The sequence below is a fragment of the Triturus cristatus genome, chromosome 10 (assembly GCF_964204655.1).
Source record: "Triturus cristatus chromosome 10, aTriCri1.1, whole genome shotgun sequence".
NCBI lineage: Eukaryota > Metazoa > Chordata > Amphibia > Caudata > Salamandridae > Triturus > Triturus cristatus.
Window position 1 is genome coordinate 321,868,570 of NC_140593.1, and position 27,113 is coordinate 321,895,682.

The window sequence follows — 27,113 nt, forward strand, 5'->3', positions numbered from 1 at the left end:
GGTCGTAAGACATATTGCATCACTTTAGACACTGTTTTGTGTTACCAACAACAACTTTTATGCTGGGCTCTGTGGTGGCATGAAATGAGAAAAAAATAAATTTCAAGTCTAAAAATCGAAGGTGGTGTGTCTAGAAACCCAGAACTGGTGTCACACGTGGGATGAGTCACTTGAAAGCTGTTTAAATCCTTCACAGTTTCATTTTAAATGAATCCTTTCCAAGCCATAATGCTCCTCCTCCTTAAATGTAATAATAATAACATTAAATTGGATAATAATAACTTTGATTTGTGTAACAGCAATAGCTGTTGTTTACAGCGCTTCGAAACGGATGTGTGCATGAAATATAAATGTTACTTTTAAGGGGACATTGCTGCGCGTGCATCCCTCGCGTGCTTAGCACGTCATCGCGTTGAAAACAAAAGTGATCGCGATGACGTGCTAAGCATGCGAGGGGTGCGCGCGCAGCAATGATTGGAGAGGCGGAGCGAGGCGCACATGCTTGTGCACGTAACCACAAACTGGTGGCCGGCGAGTAGCACTTTGAAAAGCTCCTTACTAAAGTCGAGCAAGCAGCACTGTAAGGCTGCCCGGGGGGGGGGGGGGGGGGGGGGGTTGCGCAGCGGCCCCCACCCCTAAGAGGGCGGCCGCCTTAGTGCTACAGGAAGGCACAGGGGTGGGTGGTCTAGTCCCTGGGTACACCATGGGAGACCCCAGCAGATGGCTGCTTCCCGCGCGGGTGGGCAGGAGACGGGGGTATTTATACTGTCTCCACCCCCTCCTCGCCCTCTTGTCCTCTCGTTCGCCTTGAGCAGGTCGCTGCTCGATCGTCTCGCTGTCGCGGTTTGGTCGCGCTGGGAGCGTCCCGTGTTTCGCCCAATCGGTTGCGGTGAGTGTTGAGTTTGCAGGCTGCGCGCCTGCTACTGCGGGACAAAGTGTTGAGCCCCCTCCCCCCTCCATGGTGTCCGCTGTGTGCGGGGTATCGGGGGTGTCTCGCGCACTCGTCGGGGCTTTGGACCGACGCGGTCATAGTGGGCTCACGGGCAGGCATTGGCGGGATGTTTAAGTTGGTGGTCGACATCGTCGAATTTTGTGTATAGCTGTTTATCTCAATTGTACACGTGGTGCTAACAAAGCCAAGGGTGCGGGTCCTATCCCGATACGGATCGAAGCGGTTACGTCCCCAGATAACGTGCCTCACGATGATTTCAGGGTCTAATGGGGAAGGCGTCTGACTTCGGGATTGAAGGTTCGTGTCCCTCAGTTCGGGGCCTCTTAGCTGCAGACATTGCTACTTCTGGTGAGCACAGGAGGGACGTTGCATGCTGTCAGTGAGCGCCCCCCCCCACTGTTCATAGGCGGTGGTCGGAGTCCTGTGGGGCATGACGAACATCATGAGGTAGCCTGCGACCATTTCACATCCGAGGCTCGTTTTGCTGGTAGCGCGGTGGGTGACGAGCCGGGTGGTGGTGTTGGACAATGTGTCCGGTGGTGTTGCTGTTGTTGCCCCCGCGGTAGCATGAGCGATGGGGGGAGCCTTGTGTTTTGCCCCTTGGGCGGCGCTGTTGCACTGCTGGGGGTGGGGGGGGGGGGTTGTTGCCCTTCCCTCCGGTGTAGGGGCCGGCTGTGGGCGCTCTCGGGGATTATGGCTGCACTATTTTTTGGATACTGTGTTGAACCCGGGCCTGTTACTGGTGACGAATTGTGTGCTTTTCACATGATGGTTCGTTTGAGCCCCACTTCTTCAATTTTCTATAGAATGGATGTACATATGTGGTGCATTTTTAACCTAGTTGCTGATCTTGTGCACTATATTGGGGATACCGTGTTGAGAACAGGCCTGCTACTGGCGCGGAATTGTGTGCTTTGTCAAGGTGGTTGGTTTTGAGCGGTAGACTAGCAATCTGTGGAAGGCACTTGCTGCTCTTGGCGGCGTTCGCGCACTGTGAAAACCGCAAGTATTCTGGGCGCTACACCACTCTTGCCAGCAGACTCAATATTCTAGGAACACGAAATACAATGAGGTCTCTTGTGAATCTGGGAGGAGTTGCGCGGGTTACCAGAGACGAATTCATGGGGCGGCGTTGCGCCGACCGAGGACCGGGAGCCACACAGGCTGGAGGGGTCCTGCCCAGTTCGGGTAAGGGCTAGCTGGAGGCATCATGCTAGGGCTGGCTGGCCTGGTTTACCATCGTGGTTGGTCCGACTTTTGTGTGGGTCGAGGTGAGTGCGGTTATTGCGGCCCCATCATGCTGCTGACTCAGGGTTGCTGCCTCCTGGCTGTTTCAGGCCTGCTTCTATTCCTTATCGAAACGAATGCAACCATCGCGCCTCATGTTCCGGGTGGGTGTGGGGGGCCTTGTTGTTTTGGAGGTTGGCTGGGGGTGGTGCCCCCACCCCCTTCTTTTCCTGGCTGCCTGGTGCGGAGGGATCGATGTTGTGAGTCGGGAGTGTTCGTGATTTTCGTGGAGGCCCATTTCGGTGGGTGGTGTATTGTGTGGTCCGCACGGCTCCATGCCTAGCCTGGGCAGTTCACCCAGGTCTTATGAATCAGATCATCTTAGCTCATAGGCCAGGCAGAGGTGCATCTATATTGTCACGGGGCATATTCACTCAGATCTTTAATTCTTCCCATCAAAAGATTCAAATACTGGGGATATGAGCGGTAGAAATGACCTATTGATACTGGGTTCATTGCTTTTACATGGGTTCATGAAGCCAGGTTGGTGTTTGAGGTACTTCTCAATGGGAAGCTCGCAAAGTTCTGGGACACTGGCGGGCATTTTGGCGGCGGCGCTAGTGCGGTGTGCACGGCGACCCTGACATTCGTGTAGCGGGAATGTGGATAGTTGCGTGGCCTGGTTGCGGGGGTCTGGCCCTCCGGTCCCGGAGTGGTGCAGTTGGCTCTGAGGCTGGGAGCTGAGGGGGGATACGAACGAGGGGCATGGTGTTCGGAGGTCTCCTGGAGGCAATGCGGCAGTCAGGTGTTGGAATGAGAGTGGCGGGAGCAGTTGTCTCCATCCTTGTCATGCATGTAGATTCATACGATGCATGCTGGCGCACTGTCCGATTTCACACCATGCACAAGGCATGCCGGTGCATTCTTGCACGCGGCCTAGGTACCCACATGTAGAAGGCATGCGGCCAGGGCGGCCTCTATGGATTATGTGTATATATATGTAGGTGTGCCAGGGGCACAGTATTCGGAGGTCTCCTGGGGGAAGTTGCGACAGGCGGGTGTTGGAATGAGGGCAGGATGGGGTTGCCCCCACCCAGTCACTGTGCGGCTCGCCCATGCACTGGTGAGTGCGCGGCGGATGCTGCGGGGAGCAAGTGAGGTCTCTGTTGTCAATGCCCAGTATGGGAGGGTATTTGGCAGTCACTCTCGGTGCAGGGGCAGTCCATCCGGTGCGGGGGTCTGGTCACTTTTCTCCCACAGGGTCGGGCTTCGACTCGCATGAGAGTCCATGGGGATCGCTGGCGCAGGCATTAAGGCGGGGTGCCGGTGCCGTGGAGTGGGGCTGTGCACGTTATTAGGCGCTGCCAGGTTCAGTAGTGGAGGATGGACTCCGGTTCTCACAGCAATCTGGCGGTAGGGCCCCTACCTGGATAGCTTGTTGGGGTATCAATGGGCGTTGCTGGAACCGGGTGGCATGCAGGTCTGGCGTTTCGACACACAATTTTAGGGGCGACTCGGCCGTTAAGCGGAGGAGCTGGGTCTGAGCCCTGGTGGAGCGTGCATTATGCGAGTCATCAAAAGAAGTGATGGGTTGTTTTGAAATTCAAGTTAGTCCCCCCCGTTATACTGCCACGGTACGCAACCAGTATCCCATTGGCAGAGGTATTTAGTGCTACCCCAGGGGTTCGTCAGTTATGGCATAAAACGAATCAGCTTAATTTCCTTGGTTCAGTTATCAGAGTTTTTTCCGTAGTCTTATTTTCTCAGAGAAAGATGTCCCCGCACACTTGAAATGGATCCTTTCATCTACCTGTCCTGGTTAGGCGGCTCCCTGCGGTGCTTATAGCGGAGCTAGTATTATTGATACAGTGCTTACTTAGCCTTCTTTGGGTTCAAGAGAACTGGTGGCCTCGCAGCCAGAGCTGCGGAATCTTGGCCTGGGGAACCATGTCTGGGCCTGTCCTGGCGCACGTTGGTGTGTTCACCGGGCTTGTCATGCCTACAGACTCTGATGTTATGCTGCCAGTAGATTACCTCGTGGGGCCCGAGTTGGTCAATGGCATAGGGTGAGGGGCTCGTCTTGTTGTGTCCGTCAATGCCTCTTGGCCATGAAGGAGGTGTGATTTCTCGGATATTGCCTGCGTTGGGCCAGGCAGGCTGACCTATTGTGTGAATTCTTGTGTGGCCAAGTGCAACATCTTTCAGTGTCCCCTGCTTACCAGCCTCGTTGTGTAAGTCGTTCATCGCCACCGGCCCAACATCGTATTCTGGTGGTTATGCATTGCGGATGTCCTTAACGTAGTGATCTGCCTGACTTTGCCTGGGCTCACCAGTATTGACTACGGCTCTCACTGTTGGTAATGCACATCCTTCATCTGGATGGGCACGGGGCCCATAGGTATCCCATGTGCATTTTGATTAAAATAATATTTACACTGAAAGGGCTTGGGAGTGTAAAACTTTAGTAAGTTTGGCTAGTAGTGTTGGTGACCCGGCCTTACCATGCCTGAACGGAGGCATTTTCAAGAGGATATGCCTGTTAGCCACATTGATGACTCATTTATCTTATGCAACATAGAGGCATAGTCAAGCCAGTACTGATGATGAGAGACGGGAGGTTGATTGATAGTATTCCTGCCGCAGCGGGGGACTGGGCATGGTTTTGGGGGGGCTTGGTTGCAATTCTTTGTTTCATTGGCAAATGAGACCGAGTGGACTTGGAACACCTAGTAAATGCGCGGGGTGTTGGTGGTCGGTCTGTATGCCACAGCCAATGCCTGAGCATGCTGGGTAGCCCTGCAGACCAGCTTACTCTAGAAAACACTTGTAGCTGCGCAGGGCTCCCTTGGTTATGTCGAGGTCTTATATATTAACCGAGCACTCCTGGGACACTTCACCACTAAGGTTGGGAGCAGGGGGAGGTGTCACTTGGCATCCAGCACCTAGGCCAAGCAAAGAGTCACGCCTAGTGTTGAGTGAGTGTTAATGTTACCTGGTAGTTCTTTGGGGCCCCTTGGGGTAGGATGACCTAGCGGCAAGGAACAGCTAGGGTGGTTTACGGTGCTTCAAGCGATCATGAAAAAAGTATGGATCGCGGGCCCTGGCTCACACGGAAGTGGGCAAAGATCACACACACCACAGGTTCCGAGGCCTGCCCTCTGCCTGGCACTGGGGTCCCAGGTTTCTTCTGAAGGGCTAGGCCTTCTGAGGCTGAAAAGAGGTCCGTTGTTATTTACTCGATTGTTAAACGATTGGTTATTTCCTGGGTCATCCGCGGGTATAGAGCGTTAGGCGCTGGTTGCCTTTCCATCGGGTCGGTTTGATGCGGGATGATGGTTTTTGGGCACAGCCACGTGTGGGTCTTTCTGTGTCTGACTGGGGTTAGCCTTCCTTTAATCTCCGTGTTTGTCACACACGGTTGTAAGACGGGGGGGCAACTAGCCCTGTGCTGATTGAGTTGTTACTACTGTTATTAGTATCAAACACATCAGGTACTCGTTTGCACCCAACAATAGGTACTCTAGGACGCATGTCCTCCATTACACACATCTCCAGACAGGACTGCCCCTCCTCCCCCCCCCCTCCAATTCTTGGAGCAATAGGGGTCCAAATACTTGTGGGGTTGGCAGGCTTGGACAGAGGTTGGTGGCGAGCTCCCACATCATTCGGTGGGAGGATTCCGTAGAGTCTTGGGGCAGGTCACAGGCTGCTTCCTCTCGCGGTGTTTGTTCTTCTAGGTGTGGTCGGGTCAAGTGACGGAGGAGAGCAATCATCGCGTGGTATACCGGGGCATGAAGGAACGCCAGGCAAGATTGTAGCGTAGGCAGATAGTGGTACTTATCGGGGACTGGATGTTGGTCTCAATGGAATGCCGCCATGCTAGGGGACCATGTACCTAGGTCACGTACAGCAGGCAGTGACAGGTGAACTGGGACCATGTGTACTAGAATATACAGGAGTGGTTCCCACCACGGTTGGTCAGATGGGAAGCTGTCATCTTGATTCTCACTGGATACCCTTACTCCATCACGCCTATTGTAAGGTGAGGATGCCTGTTGACGCTGTTAGACCTGCTATTAGTTAGTAGGCTCACTTTTGTGCCTGGGCACGGTTTGTCTCGCAGTTTGGGGTTACTGGCGAATTGTTTGCTCTAAGGCTGAAGCGGGCGCTTCTAGAACAGGGCAAGATTGATTAGGCCAGGCAGCATGACAAAGGTCTTTTCAGCACTGGCAGAATGGTGCAGGCTGCGAAGTAGTGCCATTGCAGAACATAGATTTGTCAACTTCTGCTAGGAAATGATTAGCAGCACGAAGGTATTGAACCATGGTGAGCAACTGGTTTTGGGTTCGTGCTCAACAGGAGCTAGGGAATTACATTTTGTTCCATCAGGGTACGGGTACCGCCTATAGCACCAAAAACTGTAAAGCTGCCATTTTCGCCCTGGGCTGGGGTGTCAATGTCATCCAACTTTGCAGCCAGACTCTGAGCAGGCAAAGGCATTCTTGCGATGGTGCAACGGGCACTCAGCAGTACAGTTAGATGTGTGTCATCATACCCCGATATAACGTCAGTGATGAAACGTGGGTTGTGGCTACACACGACCAGGCACTCTAGGGCAGCTGGGGCGGGAGTGTGCCAGTGCCAAGAGGGTGCGGGTTGCCTGGGTAGGGCTGCTGGCTTGGAGGGATCACTACTCGGAGCGCCACAAGAGCACCATTTTTGCATTCATAGAAGGCTGAATTGTTACGTTTATGGCATGGTGCCAGTTGCTTTAGTTATGCGCATGTTTCTTGGTAGTGTCAGAAACATTCAGAACGCAATGCTGGTGGTTAGCCTGTTGTCATGCTGTTCAGAGGTAATTTAACTCAGGCATGGCCAAGCATGGGTTATAGGCCGGTGGTCTGCCCTGGGATTCGTGTTAACAGGCAGGTGAAGCAGCAGAACTTGGAGGGGCTTGGGTTTGACCTCTGGATACTAGGGTGGAGCCTGGTTGCTCAATTAGTAGCCCGTCCTTGAGTTCGACGAAACAGGTACCTTTGATGCGAGTATCAGTACCGGGTAACTTCTCCCGCCCTCCAGCACTGCTGGCAGCCATGCAGGTTGTGGAAGTGGCCTTCCAACGGGGGCTTATGGTCCATATGATTAAAGGAAACACCGGGGTAACACTTTTGGGCTACAAATTAGCAGGAGAACAATTGGCTTTCCCAGTAGTCAAATTAGAGAGGAATTTTACACGTTGTTCTCCTCTGTGGTCACTCTGTCCTGTCTCTCCCTGGTATACTAGCAGAATTTTGGGAGGGCAAGGCTTCACATTTGGTGGTGACTGATGGAATACGATGGGCGTACTCCAACGGAGTGAAAGAGGATGTAAGGCGGGCTTGTCAACTCTTACCTCCTCCCGCATTGGCACTGCCGGGCAGGAGTGTCTTGTCAAAGGGATTGTTCTTTAGCCATGCAAAGGCAACTTTGGACCATCGCCTATTTTAGGTTTAAGGTCATTTCAGTAAAAAATCCACGAGGGAGTTTAGAAAGGATGGGGGAACCTGTCCTGATGATGCACGCTGGCCGCCGGTCCGGTTGGGCGTAGACTTGTTTGGCTGGACCTGGGAGAAGCCCGGTATCAGTAGGCTCTAGGTATAAAGGCCTACCGAGAGCCATGCGCAGTTGCGCAGAGCAAAGAGGTCTTGGCTTCATCAGGCATGGTCTTTTATACGCCAAGTCCACAGTGTGCCTGGAGGGAGATGGGGTGCACCTCTCTAGTTTAGGCTAGGACCTTTTCCTACTGGACCTAGGGGAAGCTTTGGCTGCAGCAGGTAGTAAGTAAACAGGTCTACCTTGGTGGGGGGCCCTGGTAGTGACGGTGGCCACTCCCAAGGCTGTGGAGGAGTTACAGGGTGATCCAGGGTCTGCACATACCAAGGGGTACATCATGCAGCAGCACCGCGGGGTGCTAAGCCAGGATACCCAGGGATGTTTTAGCGTTGTCCCCTGGAAGAACGACGGTGCCCCCCCATTAGCCGACAGGCGGTTGTGGGTCTGAGCAACCGGGGGCTGCCATGTATGCTCCGCCCACCCCTCACGGGGGGGCGTGTGAAGCAAGTGGACTGGGGGTCCACGGATGGGAGGGGTGGCCCCGCCCAATAGTTGGTATACACCATTTGGCGTTGCCATGGTGACTCTAGGCTTATCAGACGGACAGGCGGCATAGGGGCTGGCCTGCCCTTGGATCGCCCGTAAGATAACCCACCATGTTTGCATATTGGTTATGCTAATAAACCTGCAGCAATATTTCTCCACTTACAATACAGTGTTGTGTGGTTTATTTATGTACTTATGTGTTTTGTGACAACTGTTGCCCAATATTGGCACTAATGCGCTGCTCTAGGCTCGACCTAAAAGGGTCTCCAATCCATTAGTATAAATAAGAAATAAAAAAGGGGCTAAGATGCATCCTTGACAGAACCCTTACATCGAAAAATAGGTTATGTCTTTTCCCCTTTGCTACCATATCCTATGATCACCATTGTATTTGTGTGGAGCTGACGTAAAAGGGTTACAAGTGATTTTTCCATGCCCATAGCCCACAATGTGTCCCGATTTACGGTGTCCAAAGCACTAGACAAGTCCATGAAGGCCAGTCTTGTCCATACACCTTCTAAAACCATATTGTGTGTTGGATAAAACCTCTTTAGATGAGGCCCACTCTCTAGTCGTGCAAGGAGGACCCTACCCAAGACCTTTGCTGTTGCGTCAATCAATGATATAGGTCTGTAATACACAGGGTCATTCTGTAATATATATATTTATATTTTTGCTGGCAGCATTTCAGACCATGGGAACATTCCATTCTGACCGGACAGGCCAGGTTCCCTACATTTGTGAACACAAGCAACGCCATAATGGTTTTGACCTACTTAAATGTCATCAGTGAGTGCTAGAGCATATTTGTCGCATTTAGGCTGTCTAAAGCAAAACAAGTTGCTGGAAAGATCTAGGAGCTACCTGACCCTCCTACAAATCGAGGTAAAAAAATTTGACGGACCTTAATGAGAGGTGTGGGGGGCAACAGGAGACCAGGTTGAGGGAGCATGTGCGGAATATGTCTAGGACATAGGGGTAACAAGGAGTGATGGCTTAGCTGCAGAGGAGAATGAAGCAGAGAGAGGAAAGAGAAAGATAATAAGAAGCAGAAAAAATTGGGCTGCAGGAAGTACTGGACGTGATGGGGTGAGAGGAGGAGAGAGCAATATGAGGCACATCAGGATGGGTATTTGAGGTGGAAAGCGGCACACAATTGACAGAGCATAAAAACATAAGCTCTCTCCTGGAGTCCTGAAAGAAAAAGTAAGATGTTGTGAGCAGTGGAAGAATACAAGATATCAAATCAAAAGGATGGTAAAGAAGTTAGGCTCAAGGGGATGGAAAAATATAACGAAAGCTTGGATGGACATGAAATAAGAAGCGAACTAATGAGACTGACAAGAAAGTTGCTCATTGGTATGCAAGTAGTCAACCCAAAGCACACTGTAACCTTTGGTATGGTAGTCGACAATAGGTCTTTTGAAAAAAGACAACTAAAAGCTTCCTGTAGGCGAGACCTAAATACGAGCTTCCACATGCTCAGTTAATTACTGTTACAAGTATATAACATAGAGAAAATCACTTGGATTCTTGTTTATACATTGACAATTGACCAACTTTTTTACATGAAGATAATACATCCATCTCAATACAATGTGATATTCCAACCCATAAATGTAAGTGTTTAAATGCCATACATAAGATAATATTAAACACTTTCAGACAACATGTGTGTTCTTGCCTCTTGGGACGCAGAACTTACAACAACACAAAAGTCAATACTGTCTGTAGCTATTGGGGGACGAGGTAAAAAAAAAGTCACAACATCAGACCCTTTGTCCCTTGAGGACATAACATGCTCCGAACAGCAAACCAACGGATAACCTATGCGACGCCAAAATTAAAATAAATGTTTCAATCTTTGTTTGCTAATGTCTTCATCCGGCGAACCCATGATCATCCTCTGGATTCGGTTGTTCCATTCACCGGCGAACCCATGATCATTCCCAGGATTCGGGTTTTCCATTCACATGCTTAAACCCCTCAGTAATGATTCATGCCTTCAATCAAAATGATGTTCGTCTTTCCAGATTGAAAGATCACCAAGCCATTTGTGCGCCCTGGCACATCTTCACCACATACAACGCCTCCTTACCCTCTAAAACAAATGTTAAATGTTTTTGCCTCCTAACAACAAAATACATTAGTAGTTTGTAAAAAGAAAATAAGTGTAAGGCCCAAAATATTTCCGTGGGAGCCTACTGCCAAATGCTCTGTGTTTCTGAATACCAGGGTGGCAAAGTTTTGATTCACCTCATGCCTCTTGTGTACAACATTCTACACAACCTTTCTTTAGCTCACTCCTGCACATTCTTTTTCATATTTGCTTTTTCTGTTTGTCTATGTTTCCCGATATTGTACTTTCAGCTTTTTTGATCCAGTACCTGCCTTTCTCTCTTTTACTCTGGGTCAAAGTCTGAGTATGAAAAGTAAGTTCTGCTGCCCAAAACATTGAGTGCCAGTGCCTACTGCCTGCAATCACCACATTAGATTAAGCGTTGAAGACAACCATGCATGATTATTAAAGCAATCTCTAACAATGAAATTATTTACAACCAAATTGTGGAATGAATGAGCCATAGATTGAATCCACCAGCAAGCACAATTGTGCCAACTCCTGGGAGTGTGGCTGGATCTTAAAACCTCCTTTGCATGACAAACCCTCTGCTTGCATTCATCCCACACTGTTCCAAGTTTGATCATTGTTGAAAATCACATGGCATGTAACAGGATTATGTGGATGACTCTGGTGCACCTTCACCAGACCCAGAAGAGAAGGCAGAGGAGAAAGAAGGGACCTTCAATTTCATGATAGGCCTCCATTTCTGTTACTATCTCTTGTCAGTATGTTCCTCCTGGATTTATATAGTATTTCACCAATTTTAAATGGTTTCTTGGGTAGGTACCAATGCTAATCAAGTAACAGTGAACAAATCATGCTAGGTTTACATGTCCCTGTGAACTTGTTCGTATTATATTCACATGGTTGTCATTTGTTTTTTGTTGCAGTGCAAATAGTAATTTCCTGTTTGTTCAATGATAATCACAATTAAATACAAAGTATGTTGTTTTCCACACAAATGTATAAAACAATGCAAGTTGTTGTGATCCTAATAGTACCTCTACATATCCAGAGCCGCAGTCAGTGAGGTTCCCCATGCTGAAACCAGTGAATGTGAGGCGGACGACTTCTCCTTCAGGCTGGGTAATGATCCACTCACAAATCTTACCATGGGGGTAAGCATTGGGGTAGTAAGGAGAGCGAATTACCCCTTCCCCAGATTGCACGCCCCCACAAGCTGAAAAGCAAGCACGCAATTAGTAATAATTTCTTCTTCCTCAGCGGGGCTGCGCACTATGCTGAGACAATACTTAATAAATATCTAATTTGTGCAGTCCATGATGAGTGACATATTATACCTAAAACATAGAAGAAACAACAGAGCTGTGAAGGTTGGCTAATAAAATAGATGTGTATTTTTGCAGTGTGCAGTCATCACTGGATGAAGCAAAGTGAACGCCACACAAGCATCCGAAGGCTTCGGTTGGATGGGATGCTGAGCCTTTCTGCTTAACCTGGCAGATCCCACTGGGAAGAAAGATATTCAGCCTTCTCCCTTATCTGGTTTACACTAATCCAGGAGAAATCAATAAGGACTTTTTTATGAGCTTTGGGTGATACCATTATTCAGCGCCCTCTTCTTCTGTGTGACTCACATTGCCCACAAGGAAACACTAAGAAATCTCTAAACCCTGAAGAAGTCCCTAGTCAACATGAAACCTGTTGGCTGGGCTGCAGTTTGATGTTGTAAAGAATAAAGAAATCTTTTTTGGAATATCATATGATGGCTCCTGTGTTATATTGGATCTATAAGAAGAATTCAAATGTTTGAATAAGCTGGATTAATATGTGATTAAGTGAACTTTCAGTAAAAACATTGGGCTTCCTAAGCACTCCCTTTTATATCTTGTTTTTCACTTCGGTTTATGGTTTTGGAGTAGTAGGACCATTAGAAGGTTAAGTGCTATTACATACATATTAACAATACAACACGTCTGTGTGGTCAGTTAGAGCCAATACTGCTCTTTTTTGGAATTACTGGAGGAAACAACTAAAGTTATGTATACATTTTGGTGGAAACTAAAAAGTGGATCTCAATAGATTTCCCTGGGACCAATATTGAAGGTCTTCCTAAACATCAACTGGGGGTTACTGAGGGTAACATGCACTATGCTTGGTTTACTCTTTGGTACCCTTGACACTGCCACTGCTACTGCTGATCCCAACAGGATTCTAACAGCACTGTCTAACATCTGTAGTTCTTCTACCTACTCTTAGCTTGACTCCTCAGAAGCAAATATTACGTTATTTAGAAGCTTGGGGAAGTGGGGCATGGAGTTAAATCTGTGATGTCCTTGTACGCTGAAAGGTGCATGATGGCACTCCTGCTATCCCTGGAAGTCTGCTTACTTGACTTCCAAGGAAGGGCTTAGAACAGCCAACCTTAACAATCACCTTATAATAAAAGTTCATAATGCTGTGCTTGATATGCATGCAGGTTAGTTTATGTTTACGGTGTAAGTACAGGATAACTTGTACTGAATATTGAGTCACACAAATATTGTGGTAAGTTCATATGGGTAAATATAGATTTCTCTACTTAAACCCACAAATTTGTACCTCGACAATATATCTTTAACTTACGTAGATGGGGAGTTCTGAAAAGTACATTTATATGTATTAATAAAATATGCACTTACCTCTTCGATATTTTGATCCTTGATATTTTGGAAACAACTTTCTTGTAACTCAATATTCAGAACAAAATATTCCAGACTATAAACATGTTTACTGTTGCCACCCTGGTGAGTAGGACAGCACTAACCCTTTTGGAAGGGGAGTACTACAATAAGAACAATTAAGAAATGATTTTCTATGTGATGACCTATAATCACAAAGGGTCAGACTCACAAACATCTAGTCGTTACTCCTAAAATTCCGATTGTTTTCACAGCCGCCACATGCAGTGGGCATTCCCAAACAAGAAAATCTAGAAATAAAGAGTAGCCTCTTTGATATTGAAGGGTGCCCATACCCTCCCATTAAAAGTATTGAACCCCTGATGTGAAGTGTGGATACCCAGCTTCATAAATAGAAGGTGCCCCGATCACCTTTGCAGTACAAATTTAATTTTGCAGCAATAGGTGCAGAATTCAATTTGTATTGCAGAGGTGATCGGGGCACATTCTACTTATAAAGTAATCTACCATCTGTTATAAGCATGGAGCCTTCTAAAAAGCCCAGGAATCTTACCTTGGCATTTGGATTGTCCCACGTCACGCTGTTCGGCCGACAATGTGTGCATGCTGTTCCCACACAAGATAAGCCCTAAGCATCCCAGCCAATCCAAGCACTGCTTTCATGCTGCTTATGATACTAAACAGCAGTGCCAGGATTGGCTGAGTCAGGCAAAGACAGCGCTCTGTCAGAAACTGACATGGCTATGTCTCTGTTGTATCACCTCTCTGTTAACATTGCATCTGGAAGCCTGAACTGCGCATGTGAGGCTGGCCACAGTGAAAACACCAGCCAATCTCAGATGTGCAGTTCAGTTTACACTGCATAGTGGTTATCCCAAGCTATCCTCGCTGGGAAAGAGCACTTTAGCCCCGCCCCTAATAGGAAAAAGATAAATGCCAGTTCAGGGGAAGAATAAATGGGCTTAAAAGTAGTCTGTCTCTGGTGCTGTGGCTCACAGTAGGGGTTCAACGCCCCCACACTCCCATAGAAAATCCGCTCCTGCATGTATCACATCAGGCAGTGGAGGAGCTGGAAGTCACTATTCTATAATCCAATTTGGACATCCAGGGCCCCTCTCAAAAGCTATTTCCACACCTATACCATAATAAGAGCACAAATACCTCAATTTCTGAACTTTTATAAATATAAGGTTTAAATTCAGAAAATGTGAATATATACCTGTATTGCTATTCACTCACTTTAAACATTATACAAATGTGGTTTAATATTTTCTGGGAGTAAGTCTCTTCAAATGGGAGGGCATGGGCATGTTTGGATGGGGGTATCTGCTAAACTAGGTGAACGTTTGCAAACTCACAAATTTGAGGGCATTTAAAATCATTTGCAGGCAATTTCCCACCTTGAACACAAAAGTATATTAGCACCCAGGGGCTGTGGTGGAAGCCGTTTCTTCCTAGGGAAATTTACCCTTGTGAAGAAAAATGGTACAAGTGCAAAGACGATGCACTTCAACAGGTAGCCTGCATATATTCACATATTTGTGGTAAAGTATTTGAGCAGAAAGAGATTCACAAAATAATTCAATAAGTATTCCAGGCACACTAGAACTGTTGCAGATTCCCAGATGGTTGTGAAATTCTTTGTGAATTCCATGATTGTCAGAAAGGCACTCCAAACATAGGTAGAAACCTACATTTTCAATTACATATACTGTGAATTGACTCCTAAACATCTTATTAAGTAATGACATTGGTATAAGGTGTGTTCATTAAGCAGTTAATCTAAATCATTAATCATGAGGCAGGTTAATTTGTTTGGGCACGGTTGCACATTTTGGGACATGATTTAGATTTTGGCAGATGGGTACTCCATCACAAACCTGAATGATATTCTGACCACCTTAATTCAAGTGTGTTTTATCTCAATGCACTTGTAATAAGGTGGACAAGACAGTACCACGTTCAAAGTGCCAAATTAGGCCCTTAGTGTCTATCTAAAAAGAAGCCAGTTAGTGACAGAACAGTGGCTATGTGACACCTCACAGCAAACAAAAATTTGTAAGGGTTGCACACATGCTGAAAGGAGGAAGAAATGGGAGGAGGAAATGAGGAACAGAATGAGCGAGGATGAGAGAATAGACAGCTGTACAGAAAGAAGGATGGATTGATGTCTAGGTGGATTGACAGTCAGATGGGCAGAGCGGAGGATGGATAACACCTGATCAGAGGTTTAATGTTATAACCAAATCACCATTTAGAGACAATAAGACTAATGCTGCCATAACAACAAAACAGTCATAATTATGTTGATGATGTTGCTTACCAATTTGGTAGATTGCCCTGAATTTGGCTGTTGTTGCAGAAGTATCAGACTTAAATCTGACCCATAGAGTGTTGGAGCTTGAAGTGATAGAGGCAGGAATTGTACTGTTGCAGTATTTCCCGAACAGTGAACTTGTCTCACTTGCACCATCTCGAACCTAATAACAAAACCCACAATGAATCAGAATGGAATCAGATGAGTTGGGATAACAGGGCTGGAACATTTGCTTTTCTCAAGGTAATTTCACCATGAGATAAAAACAAAATCACTTTTTATATGACTGTGAGAAAAAATTACCCAGGCATAGTGAGTAACTCTGCTAATGGTTTGAAATGGCCAATATGTTATGTACGTATATTTAGAGAAACATCTGGTTTGTCAAAATGGTTAAGATGTACTTTTCCGGCTCCTCTCATTCCTCATTCACACCAATCCTTAATTTTTAAGAACCCATTTGTCAAATCATATTTCTCTCGAATGTGAGAAAAAGACAGATGTCCAAACTCCTTCATAAGGTACTTAACCTGCAATTTAACTTTATTTTGTTTTCCCATCCTAATCAAACCAACTTTAATGTCCCAAAAAACTAGTTCTTCATGGAAGCTTTTGTAATTGGGATTGTATTTATATAGTGCTTATTTGACAAGGTGTTGAAGCGTTTTCGGCTAAAATATGGCCTATTGTACCCAGCAACAAAACAAAGCAACTTCAAGGGTACTCGTATGAAACAAAATAATCATGAGAATAATTGCTTTCATCTTACTCTCACCTCCCTCAACCAACCTGCACATTTCTTCTTCCACCAACTTCATCCATTCGGCTGAACTGTACATGTCATGCTATCATGTTGTTACCTTAACCATCTCCCCAGTAACTCATCTCCAGGCATCCATATTCCCTCATCCATAACCTTACCTTCATGTATGCCGCATGTCTGAAATCTGCTTATATACACATAACTTACACAGCACCTTAAATTCACTTATCGTGTTAGATGATGCTGAAACCTTAATCAAAGAATGCAGTACTCTGTATCTGATAGACAACTCATATAGGCAACTCATCATGATACAATAGTAGGCCCATTCTAAACTGTTATTTTATCATTAATATTATTTTTCATTTGTAAAATCTAAAACTCGAATTCAAAATGTGACTAAGCTGGATTCACCACAAATAAATACAAAAACCATGCCAGAGAAATATCATCTTACATAAATATTACTTCATCCATTCTTATGCAGAATGTCAATTCAGTTCAGCTCAACAAGCCTTATTCGGTTTATACAACATCCATAAAAGCATACAAAACTTTTTAAAGCAATTCTGAAAAACAATGTCCCCATACATAAATCAATCCTATAAATACCATACAGTTCAGTTGACAAGCACAATTCCTTGTCTTACATCAATTGCTTTTTGTATATATGACACAACATAAAAACGTATTCTTGGATCATCAAGAGTAACAAGTAATTTCATTGCGGCATTGGTTGTTCTCACACTGTGTTTTTTAAAAAGTGGTTTCAAGTAAAAATGCCTAAAATATAAATAAAAATTACAAAAGAGTATGAAGTGCATAGTGCTCTGTTTTGAATGTTTGTCACAAGGGCACAGGGTGTTTGGATGCATTCTTGTAATAGGGAAAGAAACTAGGTGGTGTACTATTCCTAACCGAAGTCTAATCAGAACAAAACGGTGTGAATACCTCATGATTGTAGACAAATAATCTTGGAACCCTATTCTAATATCAATTGTTTGATAGAATATAAAGGTAGTTTGCTTCCATACTTTCCTCATGCGGAGCTCTTTTTTGTGGCCAAAAAATGTATCCCTTATCTCCTGTTTAGAGAAATGTATCACCTGTCCTGGATCATCATGGATCGGAAGCTTGAATAATTCACTATATAAATCAAATATATATTTTAACCAGGGAATACGTAGGCTTTTACCCAGAAGGAGACAGTCCTTAACGACGGTTTGGATGAATTTAGTTTCATTTTTGGCCCAAATTGATCTCCGTTACATTGTTCAGCTGCTGGCTGAGCCAGTAGGGCGACGCTCCTCAGCCATTGCGGAGGAGCCTCCACTGATAAGAATGTGAATGAAAAGGGGCAAGAACTCACACCAGAGGCCTGTCACTCAGGAGCAGGGCCGGACTGGCCGTAGCGGGCCCCGGTCAATCTCCCGGTGGGCAGCACGGGTGGGGGCTGGTTTTCGTCCTCTTGAGGCCGTTTTTGTTACAGGGCCGTTTTTGCAGAATAGCTGCAAAATCGGCCCTGTAACAAAATCGGCCAAAAACCGGCCCTGGCAAAGAGCTGGGCGGCACCCCCAACCCCCCAGGGGGGGCTGCCGAGCACTTTGCCAGGGCCGGTTTTGGTTCCCAGTCCGACCCTGCTCAGGAGCATTAAGGCACAATCAGAGGTATATGGGGCTGAAGCTGATGGAGCACCATATTCATAAGTGTTTTTTTTTTAAAGATAACAAAGAGCCTGTATATTATCTAAGGAGACTGATGCAGGGGTTGCTGAATACTAATGCTTCCTATTGTTGATTTCATCGCATGCCTTTGTCTTCAACCAACCTACACTTCATGACTCATTCTTGCAGGTTCTTTTTCATCCCTGCTTTCTCCCTTTGTCACCATTTTCCTATCCTTCTCTTCCTTCTACTTTTACCCTTATCTCCACTTCTGGTCCCCATAAATGAGTGCAGGTGCCCTCCACCTGCAAACACAGGCACACATCGAGCATTATATACATGCACTCATATACATTTCAGCTCACTGACAGAAGTGTCTGTAGATCTGTGAACCAGTCCACCCTCTGAGAATCATTGACACTGATGGTGGCCGCACGACAGTGGCCAACAGCAACTTTCATCAATTCAAAAACTGTCAACAGCTTCTAAAGAGGACATCGAATGCCACTAAGAAGTTGGGTCCTTATGTATCAACACATTTCTCCATAGACCCAGAATGGGTAAAAACCTACGATACATCGAGCCCATGAAAATTTAAGGAGAACCTATGAAAGATACCAAACTCAAACTGCACAAATTACACATTCTTGCTAAAGTATCACTTGTGGAAAACTAAGAGTTAGTCAGTGATGAAGTGATGTTCTTTGAGAGGAACATCCTTAGGAAGGAACACAATTCAGAGTCCCGAAAAGACTGGTTGAACAGGAAACAAACCATGAAACAATGTGAAGGTCTGAAATCATGCGATGCGAAAATACCACTGCAGAAAATGTATTTTGGTCTCAGCCAAGGGAATAATATTAATACAGGATGACGCTGGATTGTTATATACAAGGTCCTTTTTTGTTGACTTCCTCAGTCCAGCTCAACGTTTCTTCCTATTCTCAGAAAGCCTTCCGTTCACAGATGCTATTAAAGAAATTCATAACTTATATTCACACACACTGCTCAAGCTCATACATCTGTGGAAAAAGGTGAAAAGACTGTAAATAAAAATGTTTCTCAAAAACATGCCTGTGAAAAATAACTTGCCTTACTGGCTTTTCTTCCAGCCCCCTTTTTAGGTCGAATCTAGAGACAGCGTGCATGTGCTGTTCTGCGAGGCATGCTGTACTGGAGTATGCACTTGAAGCCCTGCCCACTCTACGCCCATATTTGTGATTTTCTTGTGTCATTGTCCTTCGTAAATGCTGGCTTCTAATTCATAAATAGGCTTGTTAGTCCCTCCTTGGTACAGCCTTGTCTGTATTTGTTACCACCCATAACAACAGGACCTTTTACTTGGCTTGTTACATGGTCTGCATTATAAGTCGGTGAGCACTATTTTGTTTATTGACTAATGGGGACAATAGCGGCTGCTTCTTGTATTTGCAGTGCACCCACACAGGACAATGGTGTCTGCTTTTCGTATGGAGCACTGTGCCACTCTAACTTCAAAAGTTGCCGCCCCCTACCTCCACAACACTCATGGTACAATGACAATGCTTTTTAAAAAATTACTTCCAAGATGAACGCGGCACTCGCTTCAGGGACACCGCGCCTTCTTTCAGCTTTTATGGTTTTTTTTTATAAACTTGAATGCAGATCGCGGCGCCTGCTTCAGGGAAACTGTGCTCAGTTTCACTTTTTTTTTTTTACTTTAAGGGTGAGCGCCGGGCCCGCTTCTCGGACATCACACTCTGCAATACAATAGGTCTAGCTTTTGCCTGACTTTGACCTATTGGTATTGTAAATGACAATGCCTTTTAATATTGTAAGGCATTGCCATTTACAATGCCATTAGCTCAAAATCTCGCAATTGCGAGAACTATTGCATTGTAAATGCTTTTTGTAATCAATGACTTGAAGCCTGACTCGTTGCCCTGCTACCTTGTATGGACAGCACACAGGTGGCTCGATTCCTTGCTCTACACAGTCCAGCTGGCACCATTTTGTCGCTCAATTTGCTGTCCCACTCCCTGATGCAAGCACCATCTTCTGCTTCGATGCCCACTCATGCTCCCGCCTCCATTCCTTCCAAGTCCACACCACGTGCTATGAACTGCTTACTAGGCCAAAGACCAAATCCCTCACCCTCTTGTACTCCTCAACAGATCAGTTCACTGCTGTACTGGAATGACCCCTATGAATTCCTCTGCTCTGCCCTTCCTGTTTAGTATGACTTTGTTGCCCCTTTCCGTCAACCCATGAAGTAGACTCCCTGCAATACCTGGCTATGCTCACCTGTTTATATTTACACTGTTTTAAACGTATTTGTAAGCAGAACGAATTTTATTCGCCCTGCAAGTGTATACACATTCATTCACACGCACAATTATGTGGCAAAAGAAAGTTTACAAAGCACAAGAGTGTTAATGGCGGCTCCCAACAGGACAAGCACTTCTCACGGTTCATCTGCAGTACTTTCAAGATGTGAATGAATGAATGAATGAGTATTTTATTGCTGGTTACTTAAAACCATAACATAAAACCTTTCAAGATGTGAGCTACTGGAGTAGAATGAGCCCACACTCTCTGTATCACCAATGGCAGGAATCGGTGCAGCCCTCTTTCATTTATCTCAGGCTTTGCTTAGATTAGGTTAGTACTTGCATTTTTCAAAATGATGGCATGGTGGCCAGGGGTTTGTCCTAATAAGGACAGGTGCCTAACTGGCTTAAAAATACGTTTTATTAGTTTGTTTCTAAATGATATTGCGTTTTTGTCCAGCCTAAGCTGCACAGGCAGATTTTCAGCATTTTACCCCTACCATTAAGTGGGATCTGCTGCTTCTGGCCAGGTTGTATTTTAGAACATCATTATCAAAAATATTGTATGGCAGAAGTAGTGTGTCCGAAACATCGTTTACGAAACAAATTTACCAATTGGGTGTAGATGATCTACTGTTAATTGCAGTGGAACTAGATATTGGTAAATTATACTCAGGACACAGTATTTCTGTCAGACGATATTCTGGTTAGGGTATTCTGGCATCATACCCACTCAGTAGAATTTTGAAATAGACATCAAACGGCTAACTCTCTACCAAAGCTCACCCGAGCTCACAGGCCATTGTTACGGCCTAAAGCATTGTCTCCACAATGTAGGTAAAATAGGGTTCCTGATAGAAAAAACAACAACTGTCCAGGCACCGATTTTTGTCTCTTTTGCAGTTTTATTTAAGCAGCCTTTTCAGTTGTCCGAAAACTTTAGCTATCCATTGTACTGTCTTGCGAGTAAACAATGACGGAACCCTTTTGGTTCCTGATGAACTCCGTAGAACTATGACATAATGAATAGATTGTATTGCAGTGAAGGCTACTTTAGAATGTTGAGTTTTCAGGTACACACAGATGATAAAGACATGTGATACCAAGCTGTGGACATTGGCGGGTACACCGACTGGGAAGATGCCACATCCATAATCAAATCTTTATCTAATTTGTGTATCAGTAGTTGAAGCCTACTAAGAAAGTCTACACAATATCTACATTATTTTACCCAATCTGCTTATTTGATGGTCCATGGGGAGCTTGCAAAGTAGTCCAATTGCAGAGAATATACATTTTCTAATGGTCATAATCTAGCATCCAACGTATTTTCCATCTTATTCAGGTTAAGGGTTTGCCAATTAATGCCCTGACAGTGCTTCAGGTCTATCTCTCTAAACAGCACACCAGTGGCACCAGTGCTGTGAAGAGATTAGAAGTGTGTGTTTTCATGGACGAAGAACCCACAGTGACAGAATATTTTCCTGGACAGGCTGACCTGGACCCAGCCCCACTGGCATTCCAGAAAACATAATCATAAATGCCTATATTACCCCACAAGGTAAATGCAGTGGTGTAGCTTTCAATATTGTGGCAGGTAGAAGGGCCCAGAGGTGTAAGGTGTCTAATTCATTCCAATAGGATAGCTGCTTTGTTACTACCATCACAGAACTACTTCCAGTGTTAAGGAAATCAACTAAAGTAACAAAAATATGAGTGCATAAGTATACCTTTATAGGTCCCTTCGACACCTGCCACAGGAACCAAGCAATACTTGGCTGATGAGCCCTACTGATGGCAAAACTGGTCCTGGGTTGCTTGTGTTCCGGTTCAGGTAGGACCTGACCCTGCAGTTTGTGCTGGACTGTTTCCACTGGAGCAGATTCAAAACTGATTTGCATATGGTGGGTCCACACTGAGGTGGCATGTTGGGCGAAAAACAATGGTTTGGGATGTGGTTCTCAGTGATTACAATTGGCTGAGATTAGCTCAGATTGGCTGAGATTAGTACAAGCATTCCACCAATTACATTGCTTTTGATGCCCTATGTGTGACAGGTAGGCCCAGCGCTGATTGCATGCGCACTGAGCCACTGGTACCCAGCTATACCTGGCTGATGAGCCCTAATAAGGGTGAAACCTGTCCTGTCTTGCTTGTGTTCCTGCTCAGGGAGGACAGGCCTGGCAGTTTGGGCTGGATTGTTCCCATTGGAGAAGGGGTCAAGACTGATTTGTATATGGATAGGTCCAAACTGAGGTGGCATGGTGGGAGAAAAATGAAGGATAAAGATGCAGCCTCAAACTATTGCCAGTGGCTGCGTTTAATTCAAGCATTCCATCATCCACTTTGTTTTTGATGCCCTAAGTGTAACGAGTATGTCAAGACGTGGCCCTTCGCTCTCTGTGTCACTGGAACCAAGCTATACCTGGCTGATCAGCCTTGTAAGGGCGATACCAAAACTGGGCTTCTTGTGTTGGGGTTCTGGTTCAGGGAAGACCTGGCCTATCAGTTTGTGCTCGATTGCTCCCATTGGAGCAGGGTCAAGACCAATTCACATATGACTGGGTCCAAACTGAGGTGGCTCAGTGGGTGACAAACAGTGGCTTGGGATGCGGCCCGAGCGATTACCGGTGGCTCAGATCAATTCAAGCATTGCATCCATCCTTTTTTTTCTATTCCTTAAGTGTGACGGGTATGTGTAGATGTGGGTCCTGTGCGCACAGTGCAACTGGAACCAAGCAATATCTACAGTTGCGTAGCAAAACGTGTAGCCGCCTGTGGCGGTCCTTGTTTTGCCACCCTGTGGGCCGCAGGTAAGAGTGGGGATGCTGGCGATCCCTGCTTTGCCACCCCTTAGCCCGCGGGTAAAAGTGGGGGGATGCTGTCGATCCCTGCTACGGCACACCGCGACAGTTGCAGGTAAGAGCGCGGGGTTGACGGGTTCCGCCCCCACTGGCTACGCCACTGAATATCTGGCTGATGAGCCCTATTAATGGCGAAATCGGTCCTGAGTTCGTTTCCGTTTCAGACAAGACCTGGCCCGGCAGTTCAGGCTGACCTGTTTGAATCGAAGCAGGGTCACATCTGATTTGTTTATAGCTAGGCCTAAACTGAGGTGGCATGGTGGTTGAAACATGACGGATTGGGTTGTGTCCTGAGCGATTGCGAGTGGCTGAGATTAATTAAAGAATTCCGTCCATCACTATGTTTTTGATGACGTAACTAGAGCAGCTGGTAAGAGCTACTATATAAGACAGCTCTGGGGAAACTTCCTAGAACTATTTCAAGAAAATAACTATTCTACGTTTATATTAAAACGTAAACTGTGGAAACGGATTTGGCTCATGTGATGTCATTGAATTCTCCATTTCCGACATCTGTTTTCTCACTTGGAGGCGAACCAGGGCCCTAGACTGATTGTTCCCCATGGACAGCAGGAAATATCCGTGGTTTCCATAGGAACCAGATACTTCTCCTGGTGCTAGTGAGAGGATGTTCAGTTGTTGATAATGTCAGACCTCTTGGCTGCAGGATTGGGTGAGAAAGTGAATTAGATATGCTTCTCAGGAAGTAGACAGCCTTCCAAGAAAAGTACAGTGATGCAGCGAAGGTCACCTCTGACTGCTCGTGCTATAAAAAACAAAAGCAAGAATCGAATACTAATAACTTGTGTTCTAATACAGCGCTTCTTGCAACAAGTCTGCCTTTTCTGCGCTGTAAATGACAGGTGTCAAGATAAGCCAATGTATTAGTATTCACTTCACCGACGTCCGAATGATGGAGAATGACTCAGTCTATTGTGGTTTGAAACTTGTCACCGCACACGTCCAGGAAGAGCCTTTAAACGGCTGAGCAGTATGGCTGGCAGGGCGCATACATATCTGGAACAGATACACTCAGTGTAGTTTGGAAATGCAAAAGGCAGTAAAGAATGACCACGCGGCCTGACACTCCATCCTCCATTAGTCCCATTCCAGGGAAGGTTCTCTGAGAGAGCTATCCATGAGCAGGGGTCGAACCGTGCACAATAAGCATGTTATTATTTGGATATCTGCCTGCTAGTGCACACCCCCTTTATGGTGAAGCTCACCCCAATGCTAACAGGGCGAGTAGACTGGTGGAGTCTATACAAAAACAAACTCTGTAAGACTCCTGACTTCTAAACACTAGTACTAAATGTCAAAGTTAATTGAAAAGTCATTAGTTTATGCTGCACTTACATAGTCACGTGCACAGTTCCTACAATCCTTAAGGAGAACTGTTCATTTGGCAGTCGTGCTTAGTGCGCCTGCCACAGACTTCCAAATGTGGAATTTCTGAAGCTCACAAAGGGCTAACCAAAAACAACCTCCACCCAAAATGATGACAAAGCTTTCCATCTTGTCATTTTGCCTATAATGCGCCCACATGGTCGCACTCCACACTAGACAACGTTCACAGAATATGTGCACCAACACTGCAGCAGAGCATGCGCCTCCAATACTAAGGACAGTCTTGGTCAGTGCACCGAGCACACACCCACTTTCCCATTACAGTGGTGAAGCAGGATGAGCCCAAAATATCCCCTACTAAAAGTCAAACACCACAGCATTTGTGAGTCATTTTCTACACGTCCTTGGTAACCCTGCTGTTGTTGTGAGCCCTTTTCAATATATCCTTCAGGCAATCTGTGGTTATGAGCCAGTAACTCTTGCAGTGGTGGCTGGCACAGAATGGGGGTGGTGAGAAAGGGGGGTAAATAAAAAATGAAATTTCACTTACCTCCTCGCCTCGTCCTGCTCGTCTCATCTCTCCTCTTCGTCCCTCCGGCCGGAACAGGAAGCACTCAGAAAGCCCCCAGACTCCCCTGGGCCAACCACAACACTGCAATGCAGCATTGTGATTGATCTGAGCGCCGTGGTTCGGTGCTCAGCCAGGGAATGAGAGCCTGGATATGTTCTCCACCCTGGCTGAAATGCAGCCTGGGTGGAGAATGTGCTAAGTACGCATGAAAGTTTGGCTGGCCCGAGACGGGCAGCAAAACATTCATGCGCACTTTGGGAGTGAAAACCATTCCTCCCCTGCTCTGTGAGCACAGCAACATGAAAAAATAAAATGATAATAACTTTGAGTTATTATAATTTTATTTTTCCTTACACTGCTGAAAAACAGTAGGAAGACATGGCTTGGCAGTTCGGGCTGGACTGTTCCCATGAGGCACAGGGTCAGACTGATTTGCATATTGCCATGTCTGAACTGGGGTGGCGGAGTGAGCTAAAGAATGATGATGGATTAAACCCAGATCAGTTGACTGGGGGTAAGTGCTTGCAATGTTCAACACTCCGCCCATCATCCCCTTTGGTTTTGAATAATGGTGGTAGACTTGGGCTACTGCCTAATGAGCATCCACTGAGGTGGCAATAACCCAAGGAGCTGGTTGTGGGGTCAAGAATATTGTTTGCGAGGGATCTTCATTGGATCCACACAGTCATTAGTCAAAAATGCCATATTGGGACATAGGCTGTGGCTCCAACCACCAAAGTAAATTATGTAGTCTCCAGATCTGTAATAGCTAGGTCTATAATCAAGTCAATTGGCCTACGCCAATGGGACAGTACTCTAAGACTTAGGGTACAGAAGAAAACACTCTGCCACTCTGCTTGGCTTTAGTGTTTTAGGTATGGGTTCCTGCGCAGTAAGTAATAGTACTGGAGAGGTAGGGGATTAGGTGGGTTCAGCACATTTGATGAGATGCCTCATGTGTTCTTTCAGATAGATTTTGATAACGATTCCTCCAGGCTTGTATTTTTTAAGGTCTATGTCTTTCCTTTCCTCTTCACTACTCTCTGCACATGAGGGTGAATTGTGCAATTGCACCCCTTTGATTGGCCACAAAAAGTGGGTTTTACCATACTAGCCCTCTCAGAAAGTTCCACGGTGTACTAGCTCTGAAGCACTACCAAATTCACCAGATTACTAAAGGTAAACCACCACTCACAATGGTCTGCAGTTCAGGCACATACCTAGTTTTGCACCAAATGTTCGATGCAAGCAGTTTGCAAAAAGAAAAATAGTATTAATAACCTCAGATGAGCATGTCTCATAAAGGGGAGCAGGAAGTCATTTGATGAATGTTTCCAGTATTTTTCAGTTTTAATAATTGTAGGGAAGTGCCCTCTTTTTGCATGGTTGCCCCCACTTTTTGCCTAATGTTGATGTACTTTGATTAAATGTGCCCTGGGTTCCTGTCAACCAGGTCCCCAGGGCCTATGTTCTTTCCACAAACTGTACTGTGGCAAAAGCCAATTGACCACTCTCTGGCCACATGAAACTCCCTTGTAAAAGGTACCATGGGTACCAAGGGCACTGTGACCATGGAAGACCTCTAAGGGCAGCACTTATTGTGCCACCCTAAGAGGCCCTGTACCTTTACACACACACACACATACACACACTGCCATTGCAGCCTGCGTGTTTTGGTGCAGAACAAAGTGAAGAGTCGACAAGAAACACCTCCCTGTGTGCCATACCTATAATCCAATGCCCTGGCATAGGTAGGGTATCCCTCTAGCTGGGTGCGCTATGCCAGTGGTGAGGGTGCAGGTGCATGAGCCCTGTACCCCTACAGTGTATAAGTCAATTCTTAGACATTGTAAGTGCAGTAATGCCATAAAGAGTATATGGTCTGGGAGTTTGTCATTACAATCTCCACAGCACCATAATGGCTTTACTGACAACTGGGAGGTTTGGTATCAAACTTCTCAGCACATTAAACCCACACTGATGCCAATGTGGGATTTAATGAAAAATGCACTCAGATGCCCTGAAAAACGACCTAAATCTAGAGTTCTGTCTGAGTGGCTGCTCGCCAGCTGCCATCACCAGAAATGTTTCTGGACTTCTGGGTTGAGAGCCTGCCTGAAACAAAGCACATCGGGGTCCTGAAACAAAGCACATCCTAAGGCGAGGTGTAAAGCCTCCTCCCCCAAGATGGGCAGGG

At 46.0% G+C, this 27,113-nt stretch overlaps 1 protein-coding gene across 1 annotated transcript in view; it reads right to left on the minus strand.

The window, feature by feature from the left end:
• Positions 1-27,113, minus strand: part of CUBN (cubilin) — a 1,289,359-nt gene that overhangs the window by 1,038,595 nt on the left and 223,651 nt on the right. Inside the window, exons 18-19 of the mRNA XM_085631507.1 lie at positions 15,405-15,561; positions 11,441-11,619 (exon numbers count right to left, since the gene is read on the minus strand). Of these exons, the coding sequence (XP_085487633.1) occupies positions 11,441-11,619; positions 15,405-15,561 (336 nt within the window). The remainder of the gene's footprint in view (positions 1-11,440; positions 11,620-15,404; positions 15,562-27,113) is intronic.